Source organism: Aulonocara sp. 'chitande type north' Nkhata Bay, linkage group LG17, assembly GCF_057382095.1.
Source record: "Aulonocara sp. 'chitande type north' Nkhata Bay isolate Kocher_YH1m ecotype deep benthic linkage group LG17, A_spYH_male_GT1.1, whole genome shotgun sequence".
NCBI lineage: Eukaryota > Metazoa > Chordata > Actinopteri > Cichliformes > Cichlidae > Aulonocara > Aulonocara sp. 'chitande type north' Nkhata Bay.
In genome coordinates, this window is record NC_141360.1 from 12416717 (window position 1) to 12440208 (window position 23492).

A 23492-nucleotide genomic window follows, 5' to 3' on the forward strand; every position below is an offset into this window, starting at 1 on the left:
AGTGAAGAGCCACAGTATGTTCTAATGTATTGATACAATAATCACAATACAACACTGTCTCACCTGTTTCTCTTTTGAATATTGGAAACTGTCCTCTATCATGTGAGAAGCTTTCACCAGTAAGTGTTTTTCACCATCGTGCTACATTCGTAAGTAAATGTGGCTTTCGCTTGTGTTTGTTGCCAGTGATAATTTTTGACAGTCCTTTTTTAGTTGAAAGACACGCTGCTTAGCGCCGACTGCTGGGCAGAGGTGATTGAAAGTGACAATATTATTTTCTGGTCTGCTCTTCCACATGTGTAGTTCAGATTTCTGCTAAATCCTAATAAATGCTCAATGACAGGAGAAGATGAATTACCAGAATCGGTGGCTCGAGTTACAGTGTTTGAGCTGGCTCAGCAGTGATGGAGTAATGAATTCACACCACGTTATGCCTCTACTCAATTTCCCACTTTTCTTACTGATTGAATTTGAAAGATTTTTTAACAAGTTCTGCAAAGGAAATGAAAGAGGCTTTGTGTTTTTGTGGGTGTGCAAGTGTGTGTGATTGTTTGCTTTGGGGATTCACTGGAGAGCATCCCCACTGCTTCCAATGCAAACACAATGTGGGCCTTCTGCCTTAGCCACCTGTTCATGGCGAACACTGCCAAGAGGAAAGCTGCCAAATTCACCAGGGTGAAGGTAGGAGTGCTGACATGCATTTGGCCTTACTCTGAACCTCTTGCGTCTAGAAAATCCATGCGGTTATTTTTTGTGTTTTAAGATTTCAATAAAATTACAATTTAACTGTGAATTGATTGAATTGATTATGCTGATTAAAGGTTGTAAAACCACTTACACTCATGAAAAAAGCCCACCTTTCTTAAATCCTAAAGGTTTATGTTTCAGGACAATAAAAACAGTCTGGTCCTTTCGGCAGCTTCCTGGGGCCTGTTCTTCGTACCGCGCTAAGTGAGTTAGCTGGATGAGATTGTTGACGATTTCGCATGATCCTGGATCGTTCGGTTCCCCGAAGCCCATCCGGGACTTGCTGTCATAGCAACAGAGCCGTAAGCGTAAACCTGCTGGGGAGCAGGTTTACTTTATGTAAACAGGATTAGATCGCGGCCACGCAGGTATGTCCGCGTCATTCATACGAAAGCAACAGCGATATTCCACCACTGTTTCACCATAAATAAATAACATCAATGTAACTAAAGATAATGCAGCACTTGATCCTTTTATTGATGTCACACAGATACATACAGGTCATTCCCTAAAAAAGGGAAATGTACTATTAACATTCTATTACATGTATGTGATTATTACAGATGTAATTCATATTTCAGAGTAGTAATTGTAAATTACTTCGTGTAATCAAGATGAGAGACCACGGCTATAAAAGCGAAGGTGGATTTGGGAAGTCTGTCGCAGTCATATCCTGTCCGTTTACGCGAGCAACCCATTGCGGAAGGTGCAAGATTGATAAGGAGAGTCCTCAGAATTCAGCGTATATTGCGGGACAGACAGGATCCTTTAGCTCAGCGCGACAGTGTGCTCATAGAGAGATATCGATTTTCCCGTGAGGGTATTATTCACTTAACCAACTTGTTGACGAGGGGGTGCAGGACCACCACCTGTCTTTTTTTTTGCTCTGCCCTTTTCTTGGTTGCTGTTATGAACAAACAAACAGAGAACCGGAATAGCGAGCTCAGAGTTAGCGCGATGATTTGGTCTTGGATGTTTCATTTGATCTTGGATGTAGTAAGCGACGTACGAAGCACAGGGCCCTGTTCATTCTAATTCCGTTGTTTTCATTCAAATGCTTTTGTTTTCATTCAAACTCTGTTCTGTTTATTCAAATTCTATTCATTTCATTCTAATTCTGTTCTTTTCATTGAAATTCCGTTGTTTTCATTCAAATGCTTTTGGTTTCATTCAAACTCTGTTCTGTACATTCTAATTCCGTTGTTTTCATTCAAATTCTTTTGTTTTCATTCAAACTCTGTTCTGTTTATTCAAATTCTATTCATTTCATTCTAATTCCGTTCTTTTCATTCTAATTCCGTTGTTTTCATTCAAATGCTTTTGTTTTCATTCTAATTCTACTCTTTTTATTCAAATTCCATTGTTTGTTCTCAAATTCTGTTGTTTACATTAAAATTTCGTCTTTTTCATGTTAATTCCGTTGTTTTCATTCTAAATCTGTTGTTTGTTTTAAACTTCCATTGTTTTGATTGAAATTCCATTGTTTTCTTTCAAATTCTATTCATTTCATTCAAATTCCATTGTTTGTTCTCAAATTCTGTTCTTTTTATTCAAATTCTATTCATTTCATTCTAATTCCGTTCTTTTCATTGAAATTCCGTTGCTTTCATTCAAATGCTGTTGTTTTCATTCAAATTCTGTTGTTTTCATTCAAATGCTTTTGTTTTCATTCTAATTCTACTCTTTTTATTCAAATTCCATTGTTTGATCCCAAATTCTGTTGTTTTTATTGTAATTCTGTTGTTTGTTTTAAACTTCCATTGTTTTGATTCAAATTCTGTTGTGTTTTGATTCAAATTCTGTTCTGTCCATTCAAATTCTATTCATTTCATTCTAATTCTGTTCTTTTCATTGAAATTCCATTGTTTTCATTCAATTTCTGTTTTCATTCTAATTCTACTCTTTTTATTCAAATTCCATTGTTTGTTCCCAAATTCTGTTGTTTTCATTCTAATTCTGTTTTTTGTTTTAAACTTCCATTGTTTTGATTCAAATACTTTTGTTTTGATTCAAATTCCATTGTTTTGATTCAAATTCTGTTCTGTTCATTCAAATTCCATTGTTTTCATTCAAATTCTATTCTTTTCATTCTAATTCTGTTCTTTTCACTGAAAATCCATTGTTTTCATTCAAATGCTTTTGTTTTCATTCTAATTCTACTCTTTTTTTTTCACGCGCCCGTGCAGGACCACCACCTGTCTTTTTTTTTGCTCTGCCCTTTTCTTGGTTGCTGTTATGAACAAACAAACAGAGTATTCCAGGGTCTCTTTCCAAGAGACGACAAGCAATATAAGTGATAAATATTACCATTCTGTAGAATATTCTTATATTTCACTTTTACTTGTTCCCATGTTCTAGTGGGTCCTGTTGTGGCTCTAATGTGAAAGGGGATATAATATAACATATTATAATATAATATAATGTAATATAATATTGGATAATATGGTGTGATATGATAAATCTACCCTACCGCCTACTGGTGTTGGCCAGAGGGGCCGATGGCGCAATATGGCAGCCTGGCTTCTGTCAGTCTGCCCCAGGGCAGCTGTGGCTACAACCGTAGCTGCCTCCACCAGTGTGTGAATGTGAGAGTGAATGAATAGTGGCATTGTAAAGCGCTTTGGGTGCCTTGAAAAGCGCTATATAAATCCACTCCATTATTATTGTTATTATTGAATTACTTACGAGTTTGATTTGTCAGCAACTTTCTGCCAGCCCTCTCTCCTTGCTTTTGCAGCCTTTGCAGTGTTCCCTTGCGTTTTAATTAAACTCTGAAACTCCTGAAATCCCTCACTCAAGAGTTCTTGCTCTGCTGCCGAAAAATACCGAGCGCGCTCCTTCGACATTTTCGCCGACCAATCAAAGGGTTGCCGATCAATGTTTCTACTATCGATGCGTAGCCCCTGTTGGGCCACCCAGTGATCTCACATTACTTCATCCAGCTATACTAATCGTCAACAACAGGTGTGTTCGGGGAACCGGAATAGCGAGCTCAGAGTTAGCGCGATGATTTGGTCTTGGATGTTTCATTTGATCTTGGATGTAGTAAGCGACGTACGAAGAACGGGCCCTGGTCTGGAGTATTCAGGTGTTTGTTAGCTCAATGCCACAGACAAAAGCAATTGTCGCCGGCCATCAAGGCGAGGGATATAGGATCATTTTCAAACAGTTGGAAGTCCATTATTCTATAGAGAGGAAGATTATCCAGAAGTGGAAAACTTTCAAAACAGTTGGCAATCTTCCCAGAAGTGAACATTCTAACAAATTCACCCCAAGGTCAGACTTTATAATGCTGAGAGAAACTGCAAAAACCCAAGAGCTACAGCTCAGACTCTGCAGACCTCAGTTAGCATGTTTATGACAGTGATATTAGAACAAGACTGAACAAGTATGGCTTGTTTGGAAGGGTTGCAGGAGAAAGCCTCTTCTTACTAAAAAGCCTCTTCTTACTGGCAGCACAGCTTATGTTAAGTTGTTAACAAACCACAAGGCTTCTAGAACAATGTCCTCCGAAAAGATGAGACAAAAGTGGAGCTGTTTTGCTAAAATGCACAGTATAACATTTGACAAAAACCAAACACCACATGATCTTGGCACCTTTCAGTCATTGGGGCAACAGTGTAAACCAAAATATTCAGTAGTCTAATGTAATACAAGGTCAACTCTCTAAAAGCTAAAGCTTGGTCAAAAAAAAAGCAAACCTACAATAGAATGACCGAAAAAGAAAATATTCAAGGTGCTGCAATGGTCAAAGTAAAGACCTGAAACTGATTGAAATGCTGTGGCTGTTTCTTAAGAGAGCTGTGCATAAATGAATGCTTGCACACCTCAAAGAACCTAACACTGAAAGATGAGTGGCCCAAAATTACTCCACACTACTGTGAGAAACTGATAAATTCATATGGGAACGTTATTGCAGTTATTAGTTATTATTACTAGACCTATTGCTGCTGAAGGTGCCTCTATAAACTATTAAATGATGGGGTATATTAAGCTTCACACAATGCTTCTGGATTTTGGCTTAGGGTTTTTTTTTTTGTGTGTGTGAAGTAATGACATGGTGTGATATGTCATGTTAGGCTGTTCGTCTCAGGTTGTATTTACCTAATTGTAAGACCTGGTAGGGATGTTACTGAACTGCAGTTTTGTGTAGCTGATATTTGACATTTTTGTGTTCTTTTTAAGTCTGGGGTGGTTTAGAAGTTGGAGTGCAATCATCCCTCTAATTTGTAGTTGAGCAGTACAAAATTAACAACACATGGAAGTATTTTAGTTTAGTAAGAGTGTATCAGTTGTTGAGTCCTTTATATTTATCCAGGACTTCAGAGTAGACTGAATGTTTATGAACTCAAAATATCATTTTGGATTGCCTCATCAAATATCCTCACACGAAGACAACAAAAAAAAGAAAATATCAACAAAAACAGAAATGTACACATGCCCTGAGAAAAAACACACTTTAATTATTCCACTTACCCACTCAGTGGAGATAAAAGAGAGAATAATATTCATATGAAGGCAGAGTAATAATGATTCTTCTAGTTTAAACAGCTAATAGCTGAAGGGACAAAATATCTCAAGTATTGGTTAACTGTAGGCATGCATATCCTGCATGCTGATTAAAGTAAAAGAAATATCATGTGCAAAGGCAGTAGCGGCTTGTATAAAGTTATCTTAGTGGCTTTTACCCTAAAACGATGGTCAGGAACATTCAGATTACTGCCAGTGATCTTCTGACAGACTCACTGTCCATTTTGTTAACCATACTAAGGCTATCGAGGCAACAGACGAGCACAAAGGAATGTAGCACAATGGTCAAAAACACTTAGTGGTGAAAGCTCCTGACATGATAGAGGACAGTTTCCAATATTCAAAAGAGAAACAGGTGAGACAGTGTTGTATTGTGATTATTGTATCAATACATTAGAACATACTGTGGCTCTTCACTATCTTCTATAATTTTTTAAATGCATCCAAGAAAACATAACTTTAATGTGACATAGCAACACAATCAGGGTGAATTTATTTCAACAGGACTTATAGTCTGATGCTGTGACTGCAATGGTTGGGTGAGGCTGTGCTGTTCTCACACTGCTTTGAGCTAAATGGTAATGTCAGCGCTGATGCTAATAACCTACGTTTCTATTTAGCAGGTGTAACGCATGTCAAGTGCCACAGTGCTGTGTGTTCATTGCAAATTAGCCTAAAACAAACTGCGGCTGGAACCAAGCAATCTGAATAAAATATCTGATAAGCCAGCTGTAAGTCACAGAGATATTTCACTCGAAACTGTAAACGTCAAAGTCATGATGGCACTAAAGGAATGACAATGAGAAAAAAATTAAAGCAACACTTAACTCACAGCCTTTCCACAGCAGCTAACAATATCATCTACAACCGGACAATGTTTCATCGCCATATCACTGAAGATCTACGGTATCCATACGAACATCAGAATGCAGAGATGGTCCAGCTGAAACAGGACCTTTTGGCGTTTGAAAGGAGGAAAAAAAAATCAACAACTTGGCAGTAATGGTGTTAAGAGAGTTGAAACTGATGAAACTGATGTACCCCTGCAAAAAGAAGAAATGAAATTGATAATAATAATGACTTAGCTGGGTGTAGAGAGGACTGCAGCCCCTAAAATCAACTCTGTAGTGAAACCCATTTCATTTTATCCTTTCCCTGCAGGATGAACCATTTGGCCTATTGGGGGTTTAAGATAAGACAGGCCTAGCTTATCACAGTCAACGATAACTGAAGAAACGAATAACAGCGGGGGATTTTCGAATACTCTTCCTGTACCTGTAACTCCCCCCGCCTCCCCCCTTTCTATTTCTCTTTTTTTTGGTCCCACAGAACGTGCTGTGGCTTTGAAGTAGTGCTTTCACACTGCAAAGTGGAACTCAAGAGACATAGTGTCCCATTTGAAGAGGTCATTTATTTGTACGGCATGAAATGAGGTGAAGATTAATAGCTACACTAGATATATCTGAGCAAGAGATTAGTCAAAGCCTTTGTCTGAATACTACAGTGTCAGCAAAAAGGTCAACTGGTACCACATATCCATTTAACATCATTATGTTTACTTCGCACACTGCCCTCAATTTCTGCTTAATTTTGTGCGAATCAGTCTCGCTTTATAGTTCTATAACAGAAAAGGAAAATGATATGAGTTGTTTATAATCTGTGTCACCAGCTTGCTCTAACTTTTGTATGCAGCAGCCTGAGTTCTTGGCGATTTACTCTTTGTATCATTTAAACATCTGTGTGTTGGAGCTTTCCTCATTACTCCTGGTTTAATGTGATATATACCCTTTCAAAAGGCCACACTCCCTCCATCCATCATCTGCAGCCAAGGTTGTTCAACCCATTCTGATTACAGCAGTCAAGCTTTTACTCAGAAGACAGAAAAGTGCAACATTTGACTGATTGGACAATGCAGCTCACAAACATTTACTAAATGTTTGTTATTTCCTGCCACACAGTGAAGTCTGACAAAAATAATCCATCACTCGGGACAGTCGCATTCATTTCTGCATGGCTCATTTGTGCTTTTGATGCTCACACTGCATCAGGATGTAACCCATCATAAAAAAGTTTTAAATGAATAGAGTGCTCTCCAAAACAGGCAGAAGGGTTTTTTTGAAGAACATTTTTCCCGTTACTTTCTTCTCACATGAGCGTGATTATGTGAGTAAATTGGGAGCAGCGCCAAGCAGAAATTGGCACCACACTCTGGTACCCTCCAAGAGAAATTTCAAAGTAATCATAGTCTATCTGTTATAATTACAGCTGTGATATCTGTCTGTGACTTCATAAATGTCTCTTTAGAAATTCATTGCAATGTAGATTTGCAAGGAAAGAGCGAAAAAAATCTATCTTCAGCAGTTCTTGGCTTAATAACTAAGTTTTACATTTTTTTTAAACATCAAAAACATTGAACGGCTTTAAAAAGGAAACAGCCTTAATTTAGCAAAATGGCAAACTAGGTTATTTCTCTGTAGGCGGGATGTCTTTTTTCATGTTTATCTGTTCTTTTTTTATCTATGTCATGATAATATTAATACAAGTCCAATCATAAATTAAATATCTGTGTTTTATACTTAATCTAACTGTCAGGAAAACTGTAACAGAAAAAAGTTTTTGTTTTTTTTAAAAAGCCTTCAAATTGAAAATGTCAAAATGCTGCTCTGCTTCCTGAAGCTGATTTGTTTGTCATAAACAGAAAGTAAAAGATAAAGTAAATTAAAGTAATATTGATTTTGTGAAGTTATGGAAAAATATATTAATGTGGGGTGGACAGCAATTGAACAAGAAAAAGCATCCATCCATCCATTTTCTTCCGCTTATCCGGGGCTGGGTCACAGTTGCAGCAGCCTAAGCAGCCTCCTCCAGCTTGTTTTGGGGACCACCAAGGCGTTCCCAGGCCAGCCGAGAGATATAATCTCTTCAGCGTGTCCTGGGTCTGCTCTGGTGCCTCCTCCAGGTAGGACATGCCCAGAACACCTGACCCAGGAGGCGCCCAGGAGGTATCCTTGTCAGATGCCTTGACCATCTCAATTGGCTCCTTTCGATGTGAAGGAGCAGCGGCTCTACTCTGAGCCCTTCCCGGATGGCCATACTTCTCACCCTATCTCTAAGGGAGAGGCCAGCCACCCTTCGGAGGAAGCCCATTTCCGCCGCTGGTATCCGCGATTTCGTTCTTTCGGTCACTATAGGTGAGGGTAGGGACGTAGATCGACTGGTAAATTCATTCAAAAAGTCATGCATGTTGCTGTTGATGTTAACCCCACAACTGCCACTGCTTTTAAAGAAAACAATGAAGGAGCATCCACTGCAGTTTAATCTCTCTGATTAGACAGTTTCCACAATAAAAGAAGAACAACATAACAGCAAAATCAAATCAACAACAGCTAACAAAACAGCTGTCAGGTATTGTTGGATAGATTTTATAGTAACACCTTTTTCAACATTTAGCTTGTTGAGTTGTCAGTGGATTTTATAAGCAGTTCTCTTAAAAAATCCCAACACAAAATGAAAGGTAACTAAGATTATCATCTAAATTTTACAAAATCTGATTGGTAGGTGGAAAGAAATAATAATAATTTTCATGAAGTCCCAGAACATTTAATGTGAGCAGCACCAGCATAGATACTGAAGTTGGTTGAAGTAACTGTTGCCACCCTCGTGTTATATCTTTTGGGCCTTTAAACATCGATACAGATTAGGAATCCCTGAGCTCAGCACTCACTTCTAAGTGCTTCTTTCCTGTATAGTGACCCTGTGTTTTGATCTTCGGCTACCTTAGTCGCATGGAGTTAGGCCACGGGTTCTCTTATCCTGTTTGTTATGACAGCAGGGTAGCAATGGTCAGAGTACAACTTGAAGCCTTGCCTGAAAGTCTGCAAGTAGCAGTGCTTTTATCAAAGTTAGCAGACTTTTTTCTCCCTGTTGGAGATACTGAAATAAAAAACCTTCCACCTGAGCTCAGTGGGTACACAGCATATGTTGCAACAGTACCCTATAGGTTTGAGAGCGTGAACCCGCAGACACACTTTTCTATTGATACTTTGATCAAAAGACCGAGTCAATATATGGTGAATGAGTGCGTATAAGCAAAGTTTTTTATTTGTTGTTCACCCATGTGTGCAGTCAGCTTTTCAGTCATTTCCTGTGCCATGCTTTAGTTTACGAGCCGTGAATGTTGTGTATTGTAGGCTTTGGGCTTTTTATGTCAGAGCACAAGCCTGTGAGGAGCCTCAGAAGTTATTTAGTTTTATCTCTTTGGTTTCTTTGGTGATTAACTTCACATTTGTGAGGCTTTTTCAAAGCAGTAAATAGTGTCTTGGGTCAAAACCACACTGATAAGAAAAACTTTGTGCTATCAGTTAGACTGATATTGGCAGCCGACATTTGTATTTCAGTTTTGGCAGTTGCCATCATGTTGATGAGGGGGAAAAAAAGAAATAGTGGATTACAAATTTTACATACTGCATTTGTATGTGCTTTAGTGACTTGATTGATACATTTCTTTATTCTTACTGCTTTTTACACTTCTATACAAGGTGACCGTGAGTACTTTGAAAGGTGCCTAAAATAAAATGCATGATTATTATCACTTTATGTTTTGTTATGACTTGGTTCTTAATCAAAACAAATATATTGGGTAGCAAAATTAAAATGCATTATAGCAAAACTCCAAGGAGATCTTTTTACACGAAGGATACCATGCGAAGTTCTCTTCTCACAACACAGTGTTCTCAGCCAGTACTTTTTTGCCACATGCTAGACAAACAAAGCACACAAGAGGCTACATTTGATTCACTGAGGCTCACTCTGTTGAGAAAAGTGTGTAAGTGCAACTAACGTAAACAGTACTATGTGTGAAGGACGCTTCATGTGGAAATTTATCATCCTTGAACTTTATGGTAACAGAATAACTTTGTGTGAAGTCAAAGCACTGCCAAATGGAATCCCAGTACAAAGAGCTGTGCCTCGGGCAAATGTTGCACACAAATACTTGGAAAATGCATGCAGGGTGCAAGGTTGGTCTTTATTGATTGAACATCTGTATCCTTTAGTTGGTTGCGTCTCACTCCGCTTCAGTTTATCGTGCTGTCTTTGACATACGGTATCTATTTTTCCTCTCGTGATGTCCTTGCTGTGTTTTCACATGAAAGTCGATGAAGTCTCTGCAGCATATAGGCTGTATGGAGGAGAGAGGTGGTAAGATGGTTCTGCTTTATAGTATTATTCATTTTTCTTTCTTGAATTATTATCGTCTGTCAAGTGCAATCCTACACGAATATGTTCATACATATTCTAGTAAATAACAAGTATTAATGTACAGTAAATGCATCACATAAGCTACACTTGACGTGAAAATAATTTGAAGGAAATGACAGAGAGGAAGAATCTGAAGACGTAACAAAGGCTCAGAGTCTTTTCTTTAGGCTCATCTCACTTTGTTTTCTTTTTCAATATAGAAAACATCCATTATTGTTTCTTTTACTGCCTTGTACCTTGTCCATTTTGATGTATATCTCTGTAATGATAGGGTTATTAAAGAAAACAGCTGGAAGCTGCGTAGTTGGAGCACATTTTTATCCCATGTGGCAGTCGTGGTTTCAGTTGATAGCAGATTTTTCTCTGGATGTTATTTCTAAAGAAATTCTTGTGAATTCATTCATTCTTTTGTTTCTCACTCTTTCTCTGAGCTGCACCTTAATTCAGGCTGCGTCAGCATGGTCGAGAGGTTTTGAACACTGTCATAGCACACAACATAATAACGTAAATGCAATGCACTACTCTTTCTTTCACTATTTCTCTGTCTTTGCTGTTTCTGTCTCTTCGTGTAATTTATTCAGCTCAGTTTTAGGCAGAAGATCTATCTGTATGATGTCACTGTATCTCTAATATGCAAACGTGGTCAACTCTTTTACCTTAGAAGAAGTGATGCCATAATGACTACTTTAAGCCATGTTTTTCCACTCCTAATTGTTTATTCTATAATGTTGCTGTGACGTTTTGGATCAACTGAAGGCTTTTCAAGGAGTTTTATAGCATGAAGTTTCCATATATCACATTGCTAAGTGTAGCAACAGTTCAAATCAAAGCAATTCAATTTGCCATTATGTAAAAAGGCCAGAATACAGAGAAAATACTAAAGAACCTGTAATAAGTGATTATGACATATTTTAGCTGCATAAATGATTGAAAGTCACGTGAACTTTTCTTTTAAATGAAAATTACTTTTACATGTAGTGTTAATCAACAAAATATAATCTGTCTATACTCTTCTATATGTGCTTTTTTCTTTCTCTTTGCTAAGCTGCTGTCTTCTTCTTTGCTGGTGCATTTCTGCATATCTTGGCACATTATTTTCATCTGTTAATCGGTGTGAACCAGTGAGCACGTCTGCTTCAGAACTACAAGCTGTTTGCTATAAGTCTAAAGTTGCGCAAATCTTGTTTTCATTTGTTTTCAGGTAATCTTATTTTCTCTTATCACTTAGAAACCCTAATCTAGTGGATATTAATAATAATCACTTCTCATTTTCCAGGGAGTTTGGAAGATGGAAGGTGAACAACTTGGCGGTGGAAAGGAGAGATTTTCTGGAGTCTCCGTTACCTCTTACTCCTGAGTTCATCAGGAACATCCGACTCTTGGGCCGCAGGCCCACCACCCAGATGATCACTGACAGCCTGATCAGGAAGTATGGGACTCACTTCCTGTTGTCAGCTACCCTGGGAGGTAACAATTATTAACCATCCTCTATCGATTGTTTTACGATTCACTGTTGTTTCCTTGGGCAGTTCAGGACCACCATGTAGCTGCTGTTTTTAGATTAGATCACACTTTGGAAGAACTGTTGAAACTATGTGTATGTGCACATTTCCATTTTTGCCATGAACTTCAGACAAAATAAGAAATAAAATTGAAGTTGAAGGGTCAAAATGACACACTGGAGCAAAACAGATTTAACAGATGAAATTACAGTTTTTGGTAAGCGTTCTTCTATGAAATCTGTTGCTGGCAGATCTTATCAGCAGTAACTACCTATTTAGATATTCAGCTAGGCAGTTTTGCTCAACTCACAGCTCTGATCCTGATTTTCATATCTCTGACATGCTTTCAGAGCTAAATAATGAATGATGCAAAAAGACTTTGGTCCCAGGTCAGCACCTGCAAATGACTAACAGAAATAAAAGAGCAATGTTGCTACTCCAGCGTAGAACTACTTAGCCCATATATTACAGCTTAGAATAAACAGGGAAATGTGCTTTAAGGAACTAGTTCTCACTCAGGTGATCTGGGGTTAAATAAAGTATGCAATTTGTGGTAAAAGCTTTTAAAATTTGGTTTTCCAGGTGGTCTGTATGGAAAACAGATGGACGGGACATAATAATGCAATACACTCAGAGTAACCGAAAAACACATCACAGTGGAATTATATGCCACTAGCAGCTCAGAAAATTGGTCTCCAGAGATGTATGAATACATGTAAAAGCCTGTGTATCGTGAACCTGCCACTCCCACTCCCAGTCACAGCCACGGTACTTTTGGTTTTCTACCGGCTGATGAATGGATAAGCACTAATAGTTCTCTGACTCAAGAGACGAAAAAAAAAAAAAGTCATTTAAGATGCTGGAGAGTCCCGGGCAAGTCTTGAAAAGCACATTTGCTTTTTACAAAACAACACATGTCAATTACTTTAGACGCAACTCCTGGCTTTGAAAAGGTCGCTGTTGTGAGTAGATGCATAAAATGCAACCCTCCCAGCTACCAGAGCTGATGCAGCCCTGCACTCTGGCTCTCAGCCAGGACTGAGTGGTATGAAGAGAGGAGAATGAGGAGTTTGCCTTGGATCTTTGCCAGTGATATGCCTCTGTGGTTCTGAATGGATAGCCTCTGTGTTCGGAAACATATGGACTTAATGAAATTAATAAATAGATTGCAATATTAAGAGCTTGCCCTTCAGCAGCTGAGTAAGAAAGGCAGTGGGCAGAAAATGGCCCTGAAGCATTAGCACTGCATTATGATGAGAAATATGATGTGCAGTGTCTTGGGAACTCTCAGAGCTCCAAGTGTGCTGCATCACAGCTCCTAGACTTATGAAGTCCTGATTGCAGTGATCAGTGCCGTCTGATTCGGGGTGACGTGACTTATCCTAATTATGGTCAAGTGTCTTTATGCTTCAGAGGCGCCTGCTGTCGCTGTGCTCACAACCACCTGGAGTTTGGTGCATGTATCTCTCAGCAGGTTTTAAAGTACCCTATCAATTGAAAGACCATTTGCATCAATGCTAGCTAATAAAGCAATCATGAAAGGATTAGCTGAGGTACAAGATCAGCTCCTAAAGTTTGAATGAAGTAGTTGACCTCAGTGACACTTAATGCATTTAGCTACATATGTGGAAGAGCTTGCACATGATCTTCATCTGTATTTGCAGGCATGCTTGCTTTAGCTTACATGCGCTTGAAGAAAGGCAGCACTGGGTGGATTTTATTCAAACAATCATTTATTCTTGGTGTTTTTGATAATATTTGTCCAGAGTTCTTTACACAGAGGTTATTAGAGGCAACAGAGAGGTTTGGGGAAGGTCTCATTTTGAAGCTCTGCTGCAAAATATTGTGACACTAGAAATAAATGCCTTCGGGAAAAGTTGAATCCTAGAATGCATTTATTTATTTCATGTTCTAAGTGTCTTTTAAAGACCACCTATGTAACATTATGCGGGAAAACATCTATAACATTCTAGTTCTATATGCTTCAAATGCTGCTGACATTTTCCCCTTTTCAAAATTTCAAATAATGTCAACTTTAGGTTGTTTAGTGGTGCTGGTTTAGCTCACCTGGTGGATGTGTGTTCTTTCTGTCTACCGAGCCTGTCCTGTCCTAATGAAGGCTAAAAATCCCTCAAAATACTTTATGGGAAATTTTCTTTTTTCAGTTAATTAAAAAAAATCTATTAACATGCATAATGAGCTTTGGTCAGGTATGACAAAATGCAAGTGAAAAGATCTGAGCTCCACGATAAAGAAAAGCAACTAAAAAAAAAAACCCAAACAAGTAAGGGTCAGAGCTACTGACCCTGACTTTATGTTAAAAAAAAAAATTGAAGGGCCTTAATTTCAATAAGCAATGTGAACTCTCTATTCCCTTTTCTAAAACTCCGAGCACCATTTGAAAACAATTAAATTTGATTATCTTTTAATTGCAGGAGAAGAGGCCTTAACCATATTTGTGGATAAGCGAAAACTGAGTAAGAAAGCAGAGGTGAGCGATTACTCGGGCAACTCTTCCACTGTGACTCTGGAAGCTCTGCACCAGCTGGCTGCCTCCTACTTCATCGACAGGGAGAGCACTCTGCGCAAGCTGCACCACATCCAGATCGCCTCCACTGCAATCAAGGTATCTTTGTGTGCTTGTTATGAGTTATATAGGGACATATTTAACTTTACACATTATTAAAGCTTCTATCTAGTTCAGTTTTTATCCATCAGTCAAATCACAATGACAGTAAACTGACATGGTTATACTATAATCTAAGGCTAGAACACTTGTGCTCTCAGTAGATCACTCTCTCTCCTTCTCAACTTGGAACATTATTTCACTTCTGCTGCATACTTGGAGCTAAATCAGACTCCTCTTATATATAGTGCCTAAAAATGTATTAGAGCCCCACCCAATGTAAGATTTATGCCAAAGCTGCACTAAAATAACACACTTGGTAATTACCAAAATAATATTTCTCGTGTCTGTAATGGTTCATCCATTAGCATGAGTAAGTTCTTTAATCAAAATAATATTTCTGATGCTAAACTACAATTAGTGTTGTTATTCATGAATTTTCAAGTTTTGCAAACAATGAGAAACAATACTAAAGTACATCATCATTTTGTGATAAACCTGTCAAATTACAGTTATTTACTTTCAACAGATAAAAAAAAATCACCAGTTGAATGATTTCATTTTTTATATCAAATTTGGGTATAAAAATATGAATTCAGTTCAGTGAATTGAGTAATTTTTGTGTTAATACTACGACAGACAGACAGACAGACAGACAAGGATTGTTTTCTCATTGCAAACATCAAACTATGTCCAACAAACCTTCCTTTGTATTGCTTCTGCATTACAAGGTTCATTTTCATGAAAACACAGGTAGAAGTGGGTGGGAATACTGTTGCCATTTAGCACTAGAACCCACTGGAACCACCATGGGGGTCATTTTAACCACCTGCCGCAGCAGTGTCAAAACTGGACATAAAAGGAATTTAAGATTCATTTCATGTGATTGAATTATGTTGCAGTTGCTTTAGACTTTCATGAGGAATGGGAAATGCAGAAATTCAAAACTTCTACTTCAACAAACAAGATAATTAACACATACCAGTCTTTTAATTGTTGTAACTGATGAGTGTGTAAAACTTTAAAATGAAAATGGGTTTTTAGCAATGAGTGCTAGCTTTTTACTGAATAGACGGAACATGACACACATCAAGAAAGTAACTAATGCTTTCTAATTGTTTGAAGAAGAACACTAAGAGTTGCACCACTGCCACACACTTTCCCATCCACAGCTTCCAGCTCTTCAGCTTTGCTCCTCATGGCTATGATTCCCACACAAATCAACTACACTATATGTTTCCACCCTCTGGGAACTATGCTTGGGTCAGCTATAGCTTTGCCCTGAAACTTGACACTGATTCAAAACTCACCAGCAAGACTATCTCTGAATGGCTCAAAAAAAAAAAAAAAAAAAAAAACTAGCCTAATCAAATACCAGAAATAAATCTGAGATGTTTTGACATAAACTTAACCACACTCAACAGCCCTCCAATGCAGCTGAATTAAAACAAACACTTTTTCATAGCTCCGTATTATCTATTAATCAAATCAAGCTCTTTTTGGCTCATAGTTTTAAATTGTGTCTAAACAACTACAGTTGCTAGGCAACAAGACAAGACAATTGTTAACATAGGAAATGATTATACATGATAATACATCTAATATGCGCGATAGCAAAAAGTAGGTTTATTCCTGCAATTCTCAAAAAGATAAACATAAAAACATCTCGTAAATTTTAAAGACCAGTACTAAATGAAAAGCATTAAAAATATATTGCCTAGTTGCATATAACTGTTATTATTCTATAAATGATGAATAAAAGTTTTCCTCTTATGAGCTATCAGAGATCTATAATTTTTAATTTCAACCTTTTAGCTTTTGAAAACTGGTAAAAATGGTTGTGGGTGCAGTACTGTTTCCTTTGTTAACGCTTTCCCTTGTTAAAACACGGCGATAACGCCAATGAAAATAAAGCAGAAGATTATACTTTCTATCCTCCCGCTTGTGATGAGATACGATCTTCAGCTGCAAGCACATCCGAGTCTGGAGGAAGCTCCGTGATGAGCACATATGGTGAGGGAAAGATAAATGAGCCTTGTGAAACACGCCTCACGACAGTTTTCTGCCTCCAGTTGTCACCTTCAGGTAGCATGGGGTTAATAGGGTGACAGAGGGAGGGATGACCCTTCTTTTCTACCTTTTTCATTTCTCGGTACACAGCGGCGGTGGTCCTGTGAAGTGACGCTTTCTTTGCTGTAGCAGAACATGAATCAGATCCCCCCTACTTATATCAAAGCTCTGTCCTCTCGCTACATTGTGTTCAGGGAGGATTGGATATTTCTTTCTGCAGATCAGGCAGGCACATGTGAGGTGGAGAGGCAGAAACTTTTGTCTGTTTCATTTCTTGGGAATCAGGGCTTTTTTCAGTTTTTTTTTTTCTTCTGAAGCTACAGACGCGAAGAGAAGACGAGAGAGTGTTGCTTTCATGCTCCAAAGGCAGTCATCTGGTGTAACTGACAGGTGGGAAGTAGTATGAGGAGACATTCACCTCCAACGCTGGTGGGAAGAGAGTCAAAGGAGCGACAGATTCCTCCACACTTGCGCATCATTTCCACAGGGTGTTGACCCGTACAGTAGCAGAACAGACCTGCATGAATTGAACTTGAGGAATGAATGAGACGGTTGCAGGTGAGGCAAAGGCCCCCTCCGGCGGTCTCCATGCAAAGAGAAATTTGAAGCTCATTTCGAAGAAAAAGCACTTTGCTGTGGTTTGCCGGGGGGGACGACTTTGGAAATCTGGGCTTTATTCAAGAAGTCACAGTGCAGAGGAGAGTCTGATTGGACCAGCTTGTTTGTACAATGAGTAATGACTGCAGTTGTTAGAGAACAGAGGGGAGCAGTTTTGCTACAATTTGAGAATTTCCTAGACTGAATCAATGGTCAGTTCCCCACCTGACTCACACCATATTTGCCAGCCCATCTAAACACAGTGTGCCGGTCACGAAGTAGAAAACAGCAGGATCGTCTGGTTTTGATATTTCCTTCTTGTGGACAGTCAATTTATTGGGCTTTGTGGCTCACATTTGAGTGCGCCCAGTCTTGTGACTCGATCGATTGGTGGCTGAACTATCACAGAGCAGATAGGCAGCTGCTGTGGTCATTTATGATTTCCTTCAAACTAGTTTTTTCTCACAGGATATGTCTAGCATGAAGATACCAAGGAGAAAAATAATAAATCAGTCATAGACATACTGCACACACAGAGCCACAAATTGACACACTCATAAGGGCAGTTGGAGGCAATTGAGAAGGCTGGTTTTTTATGTTTTTTAGCCCGCACATTTCTGCTGTCTGCAGCGCAGGGGTCACTTCTCTCTCTCTCTCTCTCTTGTTAGGAAAATTTGCATGTATCTCTATTCCTGTTAGGGAATGGATCAATTTATGAAGAGTAGCTTTAGAAAACAGAATTTCTGAGATAAAGTTTGTAATTTTTTAGGATTTGTCAAAAACTAAACAGGAAGTGAGAATGGACCTGAAATCCATCAGGTTAACAGAAACAGCAACTATGAAACAGAGACATCATTTCATAACAGCCAGTCACTAATGCTAACTTAGTCAGATATTAGCTCAGGTTCATGTCATATGTGTGAGTCAGAGTTTTCACACTTTTATTATAATTATTGCCAATAATTATGTGGTAACTGTCATTTTACATCTTAATCAAAAATAATAATTTGCTTTATTATTTTTCTGCTTTTTTTTTTAAATAAAACTGACATTTGAAAAATGATGAATAACACCAATAATTATATTTTATGAAAAAGTATGCTTGCGTTTACTAATGGATTAACAATGACAGAAACATACGAAATGATTTTGATTATTACTAATGCCGTTCATTTAGGACAGCTTTGGCACAAACCTTGATCTAAGAAATGTGTTAAGCACTGTGTGTGAGGCGGTCCGTCACCGGTCCACGCTGAGAACACTGAAAATTGGCCAATTCAGTTTCCCGGCTGGTCGATCTCCACCATAAATAGCCCTTAAGTGAGCTAAAAACTGGGAAGTCACAGAGATCGGTTCGATGAAATGACAACACTACAGATTAGATCATGCACGGTTAGTGTTTGTGGCCCATGTCACGGAAAATACATAAAACAAATATCAGGATTTGAAAAGGATACTGCAAAAGCAGCATTTTTTAATGCATCCTGCACAGCCGTGTGCAGCTATGTGGCAGAATGTAAGTAGCTACTAGAGGAATCTGAATGCACATGTATTGTTTCCGTTATATTGTTCTGTTTTTCTGGCACACGCCCAAACTCCCACACTCCCTCACTCCTCCACAGACACCTTGCATAAAAGATAAAAAACAAAAATGGAAGGCCTGTTCCTTTTTTTACGTTTGCAGAGACGGTGTCTGCAGCATGCTCACACAACACACACACGCTTATCATTACCTCTCGCGTCTCATGTATCTATTGTAATTGACTTTAGTGGAAGCATTCGTGTACCTGTGGGGTGTCAATTTTCCTCATCTTTAAAAGCGTGTGCCAGCCTGGTCAGCCAGACCACTGCACTAAGGTTATAATTTTAGTTCCTCGCTCCCCCAAAGACGTTTTTGTCAATCACTCCTAAGCTCACACTTCTTGCTGGACGCTTTAAGGCTAAATGAACAGTTTTCTGGGAGGGTTTTGCAGAATGTTTGTGAATACTGCCACTGGACTATAATTTGAGATGGTAAAGAAAATGGCCAGACAAAGACACACATTTTCCACTTTCATCTTCCACATTTGCTTCCATCCCTCATGTAGTCTTGCGCTGAGGTACAGGTGGCCAATAATGTCCTATTAAGTATTTTTAATATACCAGAATGTATCTACAGTGAATAGCAGCTGCTAAGCAAAGCGGAAATTGAATGCTCTGCTCATCACTCAGTGTTTTGCCATATGGCATATCATATGGCATATCAAATAATTCCTTATATGGATTCAATATTCATGGGGTCTGAAAGCCAGCATTGTATCTCATTTCCTCACAGTCATATCGGCATTAAAATCCCTCATAAGGGAAACAAGGGATTTATAATGTGATATAAATATTATAGTCAGAGAATTGCACTCAAATTATCTTCCATTTTCCTTTTCCCATTCACAGAGGATATTTATTCTTCCTTCCGAATCTTTCTTCTGGATTAGGCTTTTGATTAAAGAGCCCTGTACTGAGTTTTCACTTCTCTCCAGCACCGGCCTGATATTAGTTCCCAAGCCCTTCAGCCCTCTGTGATGGCGCTACCGATCGTCTGACCCTTATTGTCTTGCCTCATCCATCTGTCACTTTACACCAACTGTCCTCTGACAAGCCTGACCAGGACAAATCACTGAACAAAATATGGTGTCCCGCAACCACAAAGAGAGAAAAATGAGAAAGTGTTAGGTGCTCCTCACTATGTCATGGAAAGAAAAAAGGAGAGAGCTGAAATAGGATCTTGTCTTGCAAATGAAGTGAAAACAGAGTCTCTGTTGGAGAGGCTTTGTGACAAAGGTCAATCGAAACATCTTCAATCAGTGGCTGGGGTTGGGGAAAAAAAGGAAAAGTCGACTTCTTGCATAGAAATAAGTGCAACAAAGCACTCTTACAGCAATTTAGAGGAATCAAAATGAGCTTAACATCGTTTCCATTCCTTTCACATTCACTAGTGCAATCGATTATGGAGGAACTACTTTATTTAATCAGAGGCGAGACAGCCATTTATGTTGCATAAGGTACATTTTCTGTGACCTACTATGCCCCATTTGTGCCTGAAATGTAGAAGTACCTTTAAGCATATTTTTCTATAAAGAAATCTAACTTAATCATGCACTTGTCCTAAAATGGATGCAGTTGGGAATTTATAAATGAGCCTTTTATTTGTTGTTGCCCAGGTGACAGAGACCCGCACAGGTCCTCTTGGATGCAGTAACTATGACAACCTTGATTCTGTGAGCTCGGTGCTGGTTCAGAGCCCTGAAAATAAAGTCCAGCTGCAAGGTTTGTTGAATTTCTACCACTTTTATTGTGACTGTCATGACATTATATATTTTATCTGAAAAGACAGAAATATGGGGATTTCTAGATTGCATTAAGTGTGTTACACACTCTGGCAGCAGACTGACTCTCCAAGGTCTCAGTTTGATGACAAAACTAAACCCAGCTTTGTTTTACAGGCTTGCAAGTGATCCTTCCAGACTACTTGAGAGAGAGTTTTGTACAGGCGGCTCTCAGCTACATAGCCTGCAATGGAGAGGGTGAGTTTGTCTGCAAGGACAGTGACTGCTGGTGCAGCTGTGACCCCAAGTTCCCAGAGTGCAACTGCCCCTACATGGACATTCAAGCCATGGAGGAGAGCCTGGAAAGAGTCACCGAGACATGGGGCATGCTGTATAAGGAATTTGAAGAATCAGGTGAGGAGGGCCTCTTGATAAAAATGCATTATTGGAGCCTTTCACGTCGCAATCCTCATTTAAATTCAGGAAAATCAGACAGTTTGAATATAAATCATTTATACGAGTGAAAGTAGGGATGATTTCAGCTGTTTTATCTGCACCATTAAATCTGAGTGAGAATTCTCTATGTATGTCCCTCCCTATTCTATGATTTATAGGTAAACTATTATAGTTGACTGAGCACTGGGGATCCTGGCATCCTGTCTGGATATAGCAAATTAACAATGCAACATGACCAGATTAGAAAAAAAAAAAAATCAACAGCTTTCGGCTCAGGTAGTTTACAATATGTCTGGAGCAGATTAAGCAGCTATAAAACCCATTTATTCTCCGTCCAGCTTTTCATATCACCAGTGAAACAGAGTTTGAATGGAACCTCTAAGCATAATGTTTGGTTATTATTGCTGTGCTCGGTCACCAAGCCTTGGTGATTATTACTCAGATGAAATCAAAATTGATGGGTTTTTTTTTTCTTCCAGTCTTGAAATTTGCCTGAAATATCCCTAAGTGCAATTACTTTCAAACTTTATGTTCTAGTAGCTGGCTGTGAAGCTAGGGCAGGAGCGTGCCCAGAATATAGACACCCACAGGTGTCATAAATGTGTCCTTTAGCAGGGGAAAGTGCCGATTTTTAGCTCGCTGCTTTATCAGCAGAAGCAGAAGTCATAAAGGCTGGCTGTGGCACAGGTGGAAGAGCGGGTTGTCCAATAATTGCAGGTTTGGCAGATTGATCCCCAGCCTCTTCATTTGCTGAAGTGTCCTTCAAAAAGACTGAATGCCAAGAGGAGCACGTTGCATGGCAGCTGAGTATATGAAGCGTAACTGACAGGCATTGTAACGAGCTTTAGAACATGCCTAAATAACTATATAAGTGCAGAACATTTACCATCTAAATCCAACCAAGAATAAAGACTCCTAATTCTGAAACAACAGGTGATAAAAGGATACATTATATATCTATTCTTCTATAACTGCTGGCCTCAGATGATCTTAATTCACATAGTATATGTGCAATTTTGCTGATAACGAGACATTTCTTAACACCAATAAGGCTGTTTACATCATAATTGTTTAATTACAATGCTTTCAGCATCAAATAAAAACTGTTTTTGTCGCAATGCTTTTTCAGATTTTGCTTTCTCAAATTTGAGCCATGATCCACAGAGAGAGAAATATATCTTTCTGCTCCAAAGTGCACCCAATTTTTTTTGGGGCTTTACTGAAAATGATGAAAGGGTGAGAAGTGACTCTGCATAGCACCAGCTGCCAGATGCCGTCCCTATTCAGGTACTCCAAAGTCTACATTTGTAGTCAAAACAGACAAGGCCGCCAAAATGTGTCGACATTAAAAGGCTCCTTGTTTGTTTGCCTCAAACTGCGGAACCAATAGATAAATATCCTACACGAACTAGCTGCTGCAGGAAGTCAATTATGGCAGGAAGCCATAAAGGTTTTCCTTGTTAGCATCCTACACATTATGGACAGAAAACTCACAGTAAGGTCATGCAGAATTTTTTTCATCCAAGCTGTTAATCTGTGTGAAAGTAAAATCCCACAGCTGATACCATACAGTTTTTAGACTTCTCCCACTTAATGGCAACATATCCTTATATTACAGTTTAGGTAAGGCTAACATACAGCCCTGTTTAATACATAGAACCTATATCCATTTAATATAGTCATGATTCTCTAGTAGAAGTCAGTGAATATACTTAGAAGTACTTCCAAAAGTAGCTGTTAGCAAACACGGTTTGCAGCATCTACAAATGCAAGTTTAAAAAAAACAAACAGACAAAACTAGCATAGAAGATAAATATACACACATTCCAGAAATTCTGCTAGCAAGATCTCACTCACAGAGTCTGAAGAAAATTACTGCAGTCTGATCAATACAAGTATGAAATTACTTTTGGAAATCGTGGATGTAATTGTGGATGTGTATTCATTACACAAAAGAGGACAGAGGAAACTAACTTTAAGCATATGCTTTAAATTTCAGTATCCATGATGGCATAGGGATGCATTATAAATGGTAACTGGAACGGTACTAGTTTTTTTCTCTTTTAAACATGTTTTGGCCAACAAATTATATATCTCTAAAATAAACAAAACAAAACAAAAAAACAATAAAATGTCAAAGGTAAAGACAATATGCACCATCTCATTTTTTTCCCCATTTTTCACAGTTGTAATAGATGCACGACAGACCGGACCACGTTTCCATGCTCTTCAGCATACTTTTATTCACCAGTTGCTGTTGTCACACACACACACACATACACACACACGCACACACACACACACACACAGACAGAGCAGCAGGTTTTCAGCTCTCAGCTGAACTCTTCCACAACAACAACAACAACAGTACAGGATCTAGTTCAGCCTTTAAGCCGACGAGGC

At 38.7% G+C, this 23492-nt stretch overlaps 1 protein-coding gene across 2 annotated transcripts in view; it reads left to right on the forward strand.

The window, feature by feature from the left end:
- The window catches only part of LOC147309718 (BMP/retinoic acid-inducible neural-specific protein 3-like), a 58597-nt gene that overhangs the window by 23909 nt on the left and 11196 nt on the right, over positions 1-23492 (forward strand). For both annotated transcript variants that reach the window (XM_086269290.1, XM_086269291.1), the window contains exons 3-6: positions 11813-12003; positions 14474-14664; positions 20529-20634; positions 20811-21047. In XM_086269290.1, the coding sequence (XP_086125416.1) occupies positions 11813-12003; positions 14474-14664; positions 20529-20634; positions 20811-21047 (725 nt within the window). The remainder of the gene's footprint in view (positions 1-11812; positions 12004-14473; positions 14665-20528; positions 20635-20810; positions 21048-23492) is intronic.